The sequence below is a fragment of the Malaclemys terrapin genome, chromosome 3 (genome assembly GCF_027887155.1).
Source record: "Malaclemys terrapin pileata isolate rMalTer1 chromosome 3, rMalTer1.hap1, whole genome shotgun sequence".
NCBI classification, from domain to species: Eukaryota; Metazoa; Chordata; order Testudines; family Emydidae; genus Malaclemys; species Malaclemys terrapin.
This window is the reverse complement of record NC_071507.1, coordinates 83854641-83870041: the sequence shown is the minus strand read 5'-3', so window position 1 is coordinate 83870041 and position 15401 is coordinate 83854641. Positions and strand designations below refer to the sequence as shown.

Genomic DNA, 15401 nt, shown 5'->3' with positions numbered 1-15401 from the left:
ACACTGGACACTTGAATTTTTGTTCACAATTTGAAATAGCGTTTACTGCTATTTCTTTTTAGCATTCTTCTGTATGGGCATTTCCTGATGTATCAGATGTTTCTGTAAGATAGACAAACCCATCTTCTTCTTGTCACACAAGCACGTATTGAATCTTTTTGTATATTGCTTTATCCATCAAGACGCAGATCAACAAATTTACCATCAATGTTTTTTGCACACTGTTCAATTTTCCTTCTCATATGCTGTATCCAGGAATGTCTGCTTTGCTGGTTGGAGTGTAGTCTGGTCATAATGATTGAACCACATCAATGAAATGTTTGTTCTGAACAAGATGAGAAGGAGAATTTGTTGCACAAATGAACCAAGCAGTATTGCTGGAATTTGCTGGTCCTGATTATGAGCTCATCCATGATTTTTACTGGATGATGAAGAAAACTCTTTACCTTATTTAAAAAAAAAATTACTGTGACATATGTTTAGTTACAGCACTGCTGTCTCTGAAGTTGTAGATATTGCAGATGATGCATGTTCATACCTCTATGTCTAAGCTAGACCCTGAAACAAAAAGGTAAAGTCACTCTCACTCACTATTACTTAGTTCACTGCCTTTTTTTTTTAAAGGATTTGTACCATTATGTAATAGTAATTTATTCTAAACCCAGTTTTATAGGGAAAATAATTAATAAATCATAAGGATTTCTAAATGTTAAAATTCATAAATCCCTAATAAAACTTTACTTTTTAAACAGAAAATCTTTACCTAGACTGTTTGTTTATACTGAGCAATAAAAATCCATTTCAGAAGTCCAGCAGTAACAGTAAAAATGTAATTGACAAACGGTCACACCACAAACTAACATGCTGAACAAACTAATATTTTGAACTCAAACATTTTGAAATTCATAGGCAAGTAATCCACCCAAAACACAGATCTAAAAGACAAGTTAGAGAGACAAGGTGGATGAGGCAAGTCTTTTTTTTTTTTTTTTTTTTTTTTTTTTTTTAAACCAACTTCTTGTGAGAGAGATGCTTTCTAGCCGCACCTGAAGTTGGTCTAATAAAAGATATTACCTCACCCACCTTGTCTTTCTAATATCCTGGGACCCAACACGGCTACAAAACTGCATACAATAATTTGTCATCATTTACTAATATAGCAAGACATGGAAGGCAATCCATAAGAATGGTGCTGTCAAGGTTCCTTCACCATTCTGAACTTTAGAGTACAGATATGGGGACCTGCATGTGAACCCCTAAGCTGAATTACCAGCTTAGATCTGGTTTTGCTGCCACCATTCCCAAGTACTAACTCCCTTCCCTGAGTAGCCTTGAGAGACTTCTTCATCAATTTCCTGGTGAACACCGATCCAAACCCTTGGATCTTAACACAAGGAGAATTTTCATCCACCCACCAATTCCTGGTGAGTCCAGATCCAATCCCCTTGGATCTGAAAACAAGGAAAAATCAATCAGGTTCTTAAAAAGGCTTTTAATTAAAGAAAGAAAGGTAAAAATCATCTCTGTAAAATCAGGATGGAAAATAACTTTACATGGTAATCAGATTTAAAGAGCCCAGAGGAACCCCATCTAGCCTTAAGTTCAAAGTTACAGCAAACAAAGGTAAACTCTCTAGGAAAAGGAACATTTACAAGTTGAGAAAACAAAGATAAACCTAGCACGCCTTGCCTGGCTGTTACTTACAAGTTTGAAATATGAGAGACTTGTTCAGAAAGATTTGGAGAGCATGGATTGATGTCTGGTCCCTCTTAGTCCCAAGAGCGAACAACCCCCAAAACAAAGAGCACAAACAAAAGCCTTCCCCCCACCAAGATTTGAAAGTATCTTGTCCCCTTATTGGCCCTTTGGGTCAGGTGTCAGCCAGGTTACCTGAGTTTCTTAATCCTTTACAGGTAAAAGGATTTTGGAGTTTCTGGCCAGGAAGGATTTTATAGTATTGTACACAAGAGAGCTGTTGCCCTTCCCTTTAGTTATGACAGGTGAAAAAATAAGTTTACTAACCAGTTGATCGAGATTGTTCAGACATGTCCTCATAATCATCATCAAAGTTATTGCGTTGTGAGGAGCATTTTTATAATGTTTCATTCTGACAACCAGGCCTTGTATCTCTTTATTGCATTGTTTACATTTTGGCACTGTTCCTTTCTTATGCAGAGGTATAGGAATTTCTTTAAAAGATTCCCAATTAGGATCTTTATTATGACCTGCAGCCATGGCAGTTTTTTCCTTCTAAGACTGTTCTAAGTCTAAATCAACTCTAGAGGCTGCACACTGAAGAATGTTGTACCTTCTTTCCACAGTGTCCTGCCTTGACACCAATGTTCCTCCTGTCTGGCTGCACATTCTGCTCTTTCTCCCTTGTTACATAACCCCTAGCCCTACCCTACCCTACCCCTAGAAAAATAAAAACAACAATCCAAGATTTCTGCTCTTGTAATTGCACTGCAGTATAAATAAAACCGAGCAGAAGGCAGTTGAGAAACTAATAGATTTGTTTGTTTATATCTGTATTGGTGTACGCATGCAAGGAGACAGATCAAGGCTGTTTCCAAGTGCCCCAAACTATCCAGAAGCAAAGGCTGGTAGTCACTGGGCAATCATTGTTTTTCTATAAGCTGGAAAGTGGGTTTCCAATATGGGTGAAGTCATAAATAATACTCCATTTGAAACTGAGCCAATCAGAGCTCAGCTAGGGAGAAAGTATAAAATAGGAGTATGAGACCACTCAGGTGGGCTCAATGGATGATCCTGATGAGATATATGATGGTGTCTCTTGGAGTCAGAGGCTGTGTCCCAAAGCCTGTGGTGACTTTGCCAGTCTGTTGCACAGCTCCTGGATCCACTACTAGGTCAAGCCCTTAATACAGTGCATGACCTATTGTGCCATATTGATAAAATTTGACATCAAAAGTTACATGTTTCCTCCCCACTCTTCGCCGCACTCTCTCCCCCCAATTTTTCATTTCTATAGAAAAGCAACTTTTAACTCTGTTTTCGACAGAGGCATGTGGATTTAGCATATTTTACTTTTATTTATATAAAAAGAAGAACAGGAGTACTTGTGGCACCTTAGAGACTAACAAATTTATTCGAGCATAAGCTTTCGTGGACTACAGCCCACTTCTTCGGATGCATCCGAAGAAGTGGGCTGTAGTCCACGAAAGCTTATGCTCGAATAAATTTGTTAGTCTCTAAGGTGCCACAAGTACTCCTGTTCTTCTTTTTGCGGATACAGACTAACACGGCTGTTACTCTGAAACTTTTATTTATATGTTCTAAGAAATCATAAGTTTAGACCAGTGGTTTTCCAACTTTTTTTAAGTTAAGCTTTCATGTGCAATTTAAACTCTGCCCCCTTACATATGTGCATAGTGGATTTTTCACTTTTTTTCATACTCTAAAATGGCTTGGTTTATTTTTGTTCAACCTTCCCAAACATATTTGTGTTTGTGCAGATTGGGTAAATTTCAGTCTGAAAGGTGAATGTTTGTTTGAAAAAGTTAAAAGGTCTTTTAAGGCAGTGCTTTTTCTTCCTGAGGCCGCTCAACATGCTATAAAAACTCCATGGCCCACCTATGCCACAATAACTGGTTTTCTACATATAAAAGCCAGGGCCAGCGTTAGGGGATAGCAAGCGCCTCATGCTGTGGGGCCCCTGCGAAACTATATTGCTCAGGCTTCAGCTTCAGCCCTCAGGTTCTAGGCTTCAATCCCATGCGGTGGGGCTTCGGCTTTCTACCCTGGACCCCAGCGAGTCTAATGCTGGTCCTTGTTGGCGGCCCCCCTGAAACCTGCTTCTGGGCTTGGACCCCTGGTTGAGAACCACTGCTTTAGGCATTCTTATCTATAGATATTGCTGTGTGTTCCACCTATAGTTACGCATGGGAAGTTTATACGTCCCAAATTTCACTGTCTGTCCTACAAGTTCCACAGATCTACTTACAATGGATCTTCAGTTTGTGCAGCTACAGGAGTAAAAAATTAACCTCTTAGTCACTGGAAAAGGCATAGCTCCCTGAATTGAGAAGCCTTCTATAGCTGCAGAAAAGCATAAGCAGACTTGCTGCTGCACAGCAAATCTTTTTTTAAAGAGAGAATCAGTTTAATCCTAAATTTGCCAACTCTGACTAAGACAAAGTAACACACCATAATTGTCTTGAATCTTGAGGTGCTGAATTAACCATTAGTTATCAATTTTCTCTTTCATATTTTGAAGAAGAAAGAAGATTAGATATAGATGAGAAGCCTCTTGTTGTACAGTTAAATTGGAACAAGGATGACCGAGAGGGGAGGTTTGTTCTCAAGAATGAAAACGATACACTTCCTCCAAAGGTAAAGTAATATGCAAGGTGATGGTTTTAGTTCTTAGGAAAGTGCTGTTGTGATTTTTGTGACTTGTTCAAATTCAATAAATATTTATTTAGATTTATAAAAGTGTACCTGTTCATATCATAAGTTTAAAAATAGCTTAAGTGCTTCAGTATAACTTACATTAACCTGCTAACAGTACAGAGAGACTGAATTCTAAAGCTGTGAAGATCTTTCAAAGAATTCCTTGCCAGTAGTCCCTTCTGGTTTACACCACTGGGATCCCAGTTTGAGCATTTTTGCTGCTCCCAACTGTGTAAGTATGGCATGACAAGAGAGTTAGTTAGTTACTCTCAAACTTACTTAGGACTTTAAAGGCCAAAACAACTACTTAAACTTTACCAGCAAATCTAGTGGCAGGCAGTGTAGATTGTGGAGAACTAGTTTAATATCCTTGCACCCAGAGGTCTGCCATTATGGCCGGCTGGTATACTAGGCTGGGGGGGCGCTAAGCCTCCCCAAATGGGATGCGGGACACTTCACTTTCGAAGCACCCCACTGGCCTGCAGCTGTTGGAGTGCTATCGCTGAAAGGGTGCTCATGGCCCCACCCACTCTTCGCACTGAGGCCCTGCTCTAGGCTCCCACTTTTCCCCTGTGGCCCAACCCATACTGCTCTTCTTCCTGTCCCTGCTCCACCTCTTCCACTGCGGGCCTGCCCCCGCCCCCCCCAACCTGTATCTCGTACTTCTTCACACACACACCCCCGGCTGTCTCTCGCGCTTCACCACTTCTCTTCCCCCCTCAGCCCCCCACCTGCTGCTCATGCCTGTTTGCCCCCTGAGAAGCAGAGAGGTGAGGGCAGCAGGCAGGGGGCCCCCAGGGGAGGGGGCTGAGAGGTGCAGGCAGGGGAGCCTCTTAGGGGAGGGGGCCGGGCTTGGGGCGGTCTGGGAGTGGAGCGTGGATGGGGCCTTGAGGGACAAGGCCAAGTGGGGGTGGGTCTCGGGGCAGAGCAGGGGGTGGGCTATGGTCTGGGTGCCGGTGGCCCTCCCCACTTCTAGGGAGCTTCCGGTGCTCAGGCCCAGCCTCACCTGATGTGAAAGTCACGGGTCGCGCATGGTTGCCATGTTTTGGACTTGCTTCACCTAGTTTTAAGGTGTTGGTTCTTCTTCAAAAGATGGTCCCTATGTGTATTCCACACATGCATATGCATGCGCACCATGTGCCTGAGTCCGGATTTTCTTCAAAGCGGTGTCTGACCCACACACGCAGTAGCTCTCCTCGCTCTCCTGACAGAGAGTATAAGAGGCTGTGTGGGTCGACGTCACTCCAGTTCCTTATTACTGCCACGTGGCTTGAGTTGGAATTGTGTCCTCCTTTGCTATTGCAGAACCTGTACAAAATTTAATTGTAAATAGTTTATATCTTAGCTTAATTCTAGTCAGTACATAGTTTAGTGCAGAATAAAATACCCCCAGTCCCAGGACTGTGCCTAGGGTCCTGGGATTCAAGAGCTATCTCCTGCCATTGCTCCTTTTCTCTCAGCAGCAAGCATCAACGGTACCTGTACCATCTAGGGTAAGGCACCTATGATTGCTAAGTGCAGATTCACTCCCACCTAAATATATGAGCACTCTGACCAGTCACTGATGAATTACATACAGGGTGACACCCGCAAATTCCTGGTCCCAGTTTTCCCCCCAGAAATGTGTGTGTCTTGTACTCTCCAGCACACTCATGAACAATTTAAGCTCTTGGAAAGTCTGTCATTTCATCAAAAGAAAATATTGCACCAACCTTGTTATCCCAAATGGAATTTCCCAGACACTTTAATCCAAATATGTACTGGTTAAGATAAAACATTAAGATACGTTTATTATCTACAGAAAGGATTGGTTACAAAAGAAAATAAAAACGCAAGCTAATTCCTAAACTTTAACAAGCTAATAGGATTTAGAGCAATATCTTTCTCTCACCACAAGTTGTAATAGTTCACAGGCTGGATTTTCTTTCAGCCAGGGACCCTTCTCCCAGTTCAGAGTCCTTCAGGTGTTCATTGATGTCATGAGCAAAGAGATGGGAGGAGGGAGAGGTGAGTTGGAGGTCACTGTCTCTCTCTCTCTCTCTTTTATACCACCCTCCCCTTTTTGAGGATTGCCCTCCACCCGGCCCCCGCCCTGGGGTGTAGGCAACACATAGTCCCTTGTGGACGCGAGGGTTGAACGTTTCTGTGATGCAGTGTACATTTCTTGTTTACACCTTCCCATTGCTGAAGAATGGCTGCTTAAGCCAGTGATCACTCTTTAACACCTGTTTTGGATGCTAGTGTGTCTTTGTCTCTGAAAAACTGGTTTGGACTTGCTTGTCTTCACCTTGGAGCATGTTATAAAAGTGATACATAATAGTTTCTCATACAATGCTGGTAGACACATTTTACCAGGACAACAATATTCATCAGTTTGAGTTTTCAAATATCTCACGAGGCGTACTTTGTACAAAATGTATCATAGTCTTGTAAAAGTGGTCACCATAATAGTATATACCAGTGGTCCATGTACCTCTGGGGGTAAGCAGAGGTCTTCCAGGGGGCACATCTAGATATTTGCCTAGTTTTACAACAAGCTACATAAAAAGCACAAGCGAAGTCAGTACAAACTAAAATTTCATACAATGACTTGTTTATGCTGGTCTACATAGTAAACACTGAAATGTAAGTATATTTATATTCCAATTGATTTATTTTATAATTATATGATAAAAATGAGAAAGCAAGCAGTTTTTCAATAATAGTGTGCTGTGACACTTTTGTATTTTTGTCTGATTTTGTAAGCAAGTAGTTTTTAAATGAGGTGAAACTTGGGAAGACGCAAGATAAAACATTCCTGAAAGGGGTACAGTAGTCTGGAAAGGTTGAGAGCCATTGGTATAGAGCATCACAGCTTCCCATGAGAGTAAGCCACTTGCATTGGCATAAGGACAGATCGCTGCAGCGGACTGTCCAAAAGAAATGCTTTTGCTCCCCAATCTGGTCCAGATCGTTTCCTCTACCAAGCCTTATTAGCAAAATACTATTTTAACTCTTACATTAGGCTTGTGGAATTTAAAGGCCAGCTACCCATGAAAGACAGAGCCCAGTTCCAGTCCTCTCTGGGTGAAGGGAGGTTGGTAGCAAGAGTGGTTCTGTCTTCAGGGTACAGTAGATGCTGCAGGTACAGCATCCAGATCTTTAGCCACAAGACTGGTCATGCAAAGGGACTTGTCTTCAATCCTCGGGCTTTCTTAGAGAGGTCTTAAACGTAGATGAAATGTAATAGTGCGAAGTGCTAGGTCATACATTTAGGGACTAACCGCAAGAATTTTTCTTGCACACTGGGGACTTATCAGTTGGAAGTAACAGAGGAGAAAGACGTGGGTGTACTAGTTGATCACAGGATGACCGAGTCGACAATGTGATGCAGCCGTGAAAAAGGCTAATGCAGTCCTAGGACACATCAGGTGAGGTATTTCCAGTGGAGACAGGGAAGTGTTAGTACCATTATGCAAGGCATTGGTGAGACCTCATCTGGAATACTGTGTGCAATTCTGGTCTTCTGTGTTTAAGAATAATGTATTCAAACTGGAACAGGTGCAGAAAAGGGCTATTAGGATGATCTGAGGAATTGAAAACCTACCTTCTGGGAGGAGACTCAGAGCTTGGCTTGTTTAGCCTAACCAAAAGAAGGCTGAGAGAGTGAGATGATTGCGGTCTACAAATACATCAGTGGGATAAATACCAGGGAGGGAGAGGAGTTATTTAACTTAAGCGCCAATGTGGACACAAGAACAAATGGATATAAACTGGCCATCAACAAGTTTAGGGTTGTAATTAGGCAAAGGTTTCTAACCATTAGGGGAGTGAAGTTCTGGAACAGTCTTCCAAGGGGAGCAGTGGGGGCAAAAAACCTAACTGGCTTCAAGACTCAGCTTGATCAGTTTATGAAGGGGATGGTATGATGGGAATGTCTATGATGGCATGTGGCCAATCGGCGACTCCCAGTAGCAAAAGTTCACAGCTGCTGGAGATGGGGCACTAGATGGTTAAGGCTAAGAGTTATTATAGGGAATTCTTTCCCAGGTATGTGTGTGGTGGGTCTTACCCACATGCTCAGGGGTCTAACTCATCACCATATTTGGGGTCAGGAAGGAATTTTCCCCAGGTCAGATTGGTGGAGACCCTGGGGTTTTTTTGCCTTTCTCTGCAGCATGGGGCACAGATCACTTGCAGGTTTAAACTAGCATAAATTGTGAATTCTCTGTTACTCAGTCTTTAAACCATGATTTGAGGGCTTCAGTAACTCAGCCAGAGGTTAGGGGTCTATTACAGGAGTAGGTGGGTGAGGTTCTTTGGCCTGCAATGTGCAGGAGGTCTGACTAGATGATTATGGTGGTCCCTTCTGGCCTTAGTCTGACTCTGAGGTCCAAAATACTATCCAAGACACTCCCTCCCCCCTTTCAATAAGTCCAACCTTTTTAATGAAAAGACAGACAAGTCTCTTCATTCTCACATGGACTCGAGATCCACCTTGTAATCCCTTGGGATTTATACTCCAGCCCCAAAGAGGAAACACCAGAGACAGCACTTTCAGCTGTGACCACAGGCGCTGGCTTCCTCTGGGCCCTGAGGGTGCTCAAACCCCCCGCTCTGCCCCAGGCCCCATCCCCACCCAACCCCTTCCCCCAAGTCCCCATCCTGCCTCTTCCCGCCCAGTTCTATCCCCTCCCCCGAGCGCGCCCCATCCCTGGTCCTCCCCATCTCTTCTAGCGCCTCCTGTACGCTGTGAAACAGCTGATCACGACGGGCGGGAGGCGCTGGGAGGGAGGCGGAGAAGTTGAGTGGTGTGGTCACTGGTGGGTGGGAGGCGGAGCTGGCTGCTGGTGGGTGCCAGCCTATGGCTATGACTACCCCATTCATATATCTTATTCTACCAGCATCCACCTGAACCTCTTCGTAAGTGACAGAGGATTCAGAGGTCCCGTTTCTCAGCTCCATCCACCCTACACCCTCCACATCCTCTCAGCCTCAGGTGAGAGGATAGTTTTGACATGCACGTTGAGATCCATGTATCACCACAGATGCCACCTACATCTCCTCCTGTCATCTTTGGGGGGTCATCTTATTTTCTTCACCCACAGTTGGAACAAGATCACCACAGGCAGTTGAGTTCTGCAGATTGTCCATCAGGGGTACTCTATAGAGTATTTCTCCTTCCCTCCTCATAAACTATCTTCCCGAACCCCTTCCAGGATCCTTCTCACCAATTGATTATTCAGTAGGAAGCAGAATCCTTTTTATTCCGGGGAGGGATAGAGAGCATCCCTCCTCAGTACCGGGGGAGAGGGTTCTACTCCCTATATTTCCTAATTCCCCAAAAGAACATAGCGCGGAAACCTATCCTGGACCTTTGGCAGCTCAACAACTTTATCTGAAAGCTGAAATCCAGGATAACAGTAGCATCTATAATCACCTCCCTTCAAGAGGGAGTGTAGTATGCAGCTCTTGATATGAAGGATGTATATTTTCACACGGGCTTTCACCTATCACACAGGAAGTTCCTGTGTTTCATGATTGGTCAGCAGTGCTACCAATTCCACGTCCTTCCCTTTGAACTCATGATGGTGCCCAGGGTGTTCATGAATGTTTTTGCAGTGCTAGTGGCCCAGATGAGACATTAGGGATATATGGTATTTCCATACCTAGATGACTGGCTTCTGGTAGGCCAATCCCACTAAGAGGTTATATCAGCAACAAAGTTATTTCGGGGCCTCCTTGCCATCTTAAGTGTTTGCATAAACGAAGACTTATATTTGTCCTGCACAAGGACGGTAAATTTTATAGAAGCATGGCTGGACTCAATTTCTGTGAGAGCTTTCGTTCCTGCAGACAGATTTTAGGCAACGAGCAACCTGATCTCTTGCACCACCCGTAAACCTCGATCTACCGTGTGTCAGTGCCTCTCCCTGTTAGGCTATATGCACCTATCTGACATCTTTCATCAGACTCAATTTGCGGTGCTTACAAGCTTGGCTCCACTTGACTTACACCTGGGCAGGGTTGTCATATCTTTCAATCAATCCCCTCCCATGTTGAGAGGAGAGGAAGCCAGTATTCATACTGATGCCCAGCCATAAGGGAAATCAGTACCTCCCTGTATAGGTGTTTTGGCCTCACCAGATCTCCTTTCTAGAAATATCAAAAATTGAAATGGTTTTTGAAAAGGTTCCCAAGCAATTTAGTCAGCCTGCCACTCGCAGTGGCCTGCAAGGATCTCCTTGTCAGAGGCAGTCTGGGAGCCTTTTATTACTGATTGCTCCTGACATATTGTTTTAGTATTACTTGTTAATGCTATGTTGTTTCCCCAAAAATGCACTTGGGTACAATCTTATCAGGAAAAGAAGCTGCAAGAAATATAACCTCTGCTGCAGGGAGCCATTGAACCTATGTCATGTGGTGAAAGAAGGAAAGAACTTTTTCAGATCCTTCTAAATAAAAAGAATGGAGGGTATATTATACAAGGGGGAAAAAAATTCAAAGTATGCATCCAACTTCATATTTCCATTAAAGTATAAAAGAAGAGAGTAAAATTAAAATGCCAGTAAGTACTGTAAGTTAGTTGGGAAGGTGGTAGTGAGTTGCTGCACCTGCTACAAGGTTTGTAATAATTTCAGTCAGTCTTTGAAGAATGTGTTTAGTTGTTTATAACTTAAAAATCAAATGCTTAATTGCTAATGGTTCCTTCCCCTTCTCCCCGACCCCGGTAATGGGGGGTGGGGTGGTTGCTTTTCCTGTATCTATTTCCAATATGGCGTTACTAAGTGTTTTAGCTTATGCTTTACAAACTTGAACTACCAAATCTAGTTTGTGATGTAATTAGAGATCATTAGTGACTTTGCAGTAGACCAAGTGACAAAAGCAGTTTAACTTGATTCATTTCAGAAGGCTCAGAGCAATGGGCCTGAAAAACAAGAAAAAGAGGGAGTGATCCAGAACTTCAAACGGACTCTATCAAAGAAAGAAAAAAAAGAAAAGAAGAGGCGAGAGAAAGAAGCATTGCGGCAAGCATCAGATAGAGATGATAGACCTTTTCATGGAGATGATATGTAAGTTTATTTTAATTTTTATGAGTTAATTATTATATAAATTGGTTGTATTATTACCTCTCAAAAAATTAAATAATAAGTAACCACTTAACATTGGGGGTGGAGAGGGAATAATTTAAAATAAGATTTGGCTACCACAACAGGACGAAATTTTATGGCAGTAACTCCTAAAGTGTGCAACAACCTGTAAATTTCGCAGTAAAATTGTTTGTTGTCATGAGACAGCTTTCACTCCTGACTCTCTCTTCCCATACGAAAATCCACAGCTGTTGCTCATAGGTGAAAATACTTTTCAGGAACTTCTTTTGAAATGATTATTTTCAAAGATGAGTTTCTCCTTTTGCGCTCCAGGTAGCCTGGATCCACTCCCTGGGCCTTCACTCTTGGGATCTTGTCCAGGCGATCCTGCTCATGTGCTTCCGTTAGGAAACGGAAGAGCTTGTAGCAGGCTTCAGCGGCTCATCTCTTTAGCTCCCTGGTCTTTGACTGTTCACTGTTCTCCTGGCTGCTTACCTCACCAGCCTACGATTCTGGCTCCTGCAGTTCTCTAACTGCAAACTGGACTCCATCTCTAACTCCCACATATATTGCTGCCTAGTTCAGTGGAACAGTGCAGGGAGCATAAACTATTAATCCTTGTATGGAACTTTAATTTGTTGGAAAAACTGGAGAGCAAAAGGCAATGTGGGCAGGTGCCTGTAGAGCTCACAGACAAAAGAAAATGTTGGCTGTGATGACCAAGAAACTTAAGTACTGTAGCTTATGTCAATGTGATAAACTTAAGGCTAAAAGTTGTAGAAATTAATACCAAAAGTTAGGGTTCTGAACTCTCATATTCTGGCACCTAAATAAAATGCCTGATTTTCAAAAGTGCTGCGCATCCATCATGTCCTATTGAAGCAGCAGATAGTGATTACTTTGAAAATCAAGTCACTTGTTCAGGTGCCTAAATATAGATTTAGGTGTCTTAAGTTTAGGCATACATTTTTGAAAACGTTTGCCTTCCGCTTTGCAGACTGAAAACTTGTAAACCTAATCAGGGATTTACAGGAAAAATAAAATACAAAATCATACACTTATAACCTTTAGTGTTACATTAGCATATAGCATTAGCTTTTGAATTTTCAAACTATGAAATGAAAAAGTTAAGGTTCTCTTAGTAATGTTAATTCAGTCAAATTTCACGCACATACGTTGTTCTGAAATCCTGTTCTTTAAAATGTGTGCCATAACATTTCTCATGTTTCTAATCCACAACTATTTACTTGCTACCCATTTTATTTTGTCCAGAGGGAGCTATGAGAGTTCCTTTTCCATTGTTACCTGCTACAAATGCGAACCCATTGCTTGATTTCCTTTTGGAGCCCCAGTCCACATCTTTGGAGGACAGCAGCAATTTCTTTTTTTGTTGCCTCAGAACCTCATGTCCTGCAGAGTTGTTTTTTCTTCTTTTTTCCCAGTTTTTGGACCTGGATATTTTGTTGGGCATAAACACTTTCATCTAAATAGAATATTTGGGGTCATTCACTTCATAACAGCACTTTTCTTCCCGGTCAGTAGGAGCCTGAAGTACCTCACACTGGGATTTAAAAGCACCAGTTTTCTCCCTACTCCTGCTTTGCAGCTTTATTTGCTGCAGAAATTTAATAAACACCTTGTGTTTTCACGTAAGCCTCATTGTGGACATTTCAAAGAAAATATTTGCTCAGTGCTCACCTTTGAAGAAGCAAAATATTAGAATGTGTAAGGAATGGAATAGAAAATAATGCTGGAATATTATTCCTTTTTATATAGGTATATGTATGTGTATATATGTATGTGTGTACGTATAGTAGTATATCTTCCCCAGAATATCTTGTTCAATTCTGGTTCTCTTATTACAAAAAGGATAGAGCAGAAATAAGAGTTTGAGAGGGAAGTGGGGAAATAGATGCCTGGTGAATGCTATATGAGGCGTGATTGAAAAGACTTGTTTAAAGAGGAGTTAAATAACAAGAAACATGAACTAGGTACACAAAAATAATGAATGGTATAGATGGTGAATTAGGCACACCTATTTACCCTTTCTCATGATACAAGGACCAGTGGACAATCAGTATCATGGAAAGGCAAATTTAAAACTGCTAAAAGAAAATATTTTTTTACACTATGGATAACTGCTGTGTAATTCACTGCCATAAAGTATCATTGAAGCAAAGAGCTTATGAGGATTAAAAAAAGGATTGGATACTTATATGGATATTAACATCCACATCAGAACAGGATAAAAAGGGAGATCTAAACTCTCATGCTTCAGGGTGCAAGTCAGCTACTTACTGTTGGATGTTAGCAAGAAACTTCACCTGTAGACATGTTTTCATAATTATTCATCATGATATTTCTTGCACTTGATTCTCAAGCATCTGGTATGGCCACTGACAGAAACAGGATACTGGAGTAGATGAACCTTAATCTGATACGAAAACTTCTACAAGCACTTTGTGAACGTCAGGAATAACTATATGATCTCCGAGATAAAGCTCTGGGCTAACATTGTGTATGGGGAATAAATTTGGCTAGTCAGATGTAGTTTGTATAGCATCAGAGATCTTTGACAAAATCGTGGCTACTTTGTAGAAGACCAGAATCTTCAACACCTGCTTTTCTTGTGGATCAGTTGAATAGTTTCATGGCAATCAAGATCTTTTAACATATTCCTGAATGAATGAAAATATATAGGTTCATGGAATTGTGCAGAAGGGACAATGGGATTAGAGGGAAGAGCCTGATCTGTGTACGGGGTAGGCAGAATGTGTGGGTGGGATTTGGGGAGGAGGTGATGGAACGCCGGCATTTTTTCAGAGACAGGTTTTAGTGGTGCATTCTCTGTGGTGTATCGGTGCTTGTGGTAGTGATGAATTTTGTCTCAGGGTGAGGAAATATACTACTGTTGGTCATCTTTAAAGCCTTGTTTTTTTTAGGCTTTCATAGATTTTTAAGGCCAGAAGGTACCATTGTGATCATAATCTGACCTCCTGTATGCCATAGAACTTCCCCAAAATAATTCCTGGAGAATATCTTTTATAAAAACATCCAGTCTTGATGTAAAAATTGCCTGTGATGGAGAATCCACCAACCTAGCTTCAACCTCCAGTCATTATATTGTGTTATGCCTTTCTCTGCTAGAACGAAGAGCCAATTATTAAATATTTGTTCCCCATGTAGGTACTTCTAGACTTATCAAGTCACCCCTTAACCTTCTCTTTGTTAAGCTAAATACATAGATTCAAGGAGGTCAGTCACTATAAGGCGTGTTTTCTAATCCATTAATCATTGTCATGGCTCTTCTCTGAATCATCTCCAATTTATCAACATCCTTTAATTTGTTAAACATATTATGTAGAGGGCAAACTTAGCTCCACAATACACTATTCTTGTGTATTAATATTGGAGTTTTGTTAATAATGCAATTTCTTTTTAGCACAATTTTAATGTTTTTTACATTAATATAAAGAAATTATTGGTTGACATGTCAGTGGATTTAATTGTTCATTTGAATTATTAGTAGAATACAAGTGTTTCGTTTTGTCCAGAGTTCTGTTTTTTTTGTAGTTTTGCCTTCACATTCAAAATAATCTTTTTAGCCTTCCCTAATGCAATTTTGCTTGAACTTGGTTTTGTGATTCAAGTTGAATGCAATAAAATGAAAGTTGAGTAGCAAACACATACCAACCCTAGTTGCTTCTAGATGATCTACAACACTTGCAGACCAGAATAAAATTAAATATGTGAAAATCTGACTAGCATTTCGTAATTTAATTTTTTTTCTAGAAAGACCTTGATTCTCTTGTCTTTGTAAGATGACTAGTACTAATATACAAGACTCTTGGTTACTATTTATTGTACATGAACGCAGACATGTGAATAATAGTCTAACAGAGGCATAGTAAGTGAAAA

At 41.4% G+C, this 15401-nt stretch overlaps 1 protein-coding gene across 16 annotated transcripts in view; it reads left to right on the top strand.

The window, feature by feature from the left end:
• The window catches only part of AFDN (afadin, adherens junction formation factor), a 220145-nt gene that overhangs the window by 74476 nt on the left and 130268 nt on the right, over window positions 1–15401 (top strand). For 11 of the 16 annotated variants that reach the window (XM_054021687.1, XM_054021681.1, XM_054021686.1 and 8 more), the window contains exons 3-4: window positions 4238–4353; window positions 11302–11465. In XM_054021687.1, coding sequence (XP_053877662.1) covers window positions 4238–4353; window positions 11302–11465 — 280 coding nt within the window. The remainder of the gene's footprint in view (window positions 1–4237; window positions 4354–11301; window positions 11466–15401) is intronic. The other 5 variants (XM_054021691.1, XM_054021692.1, XM_054021690.1 and 2 more) reach the window with 1 other exon arrangement.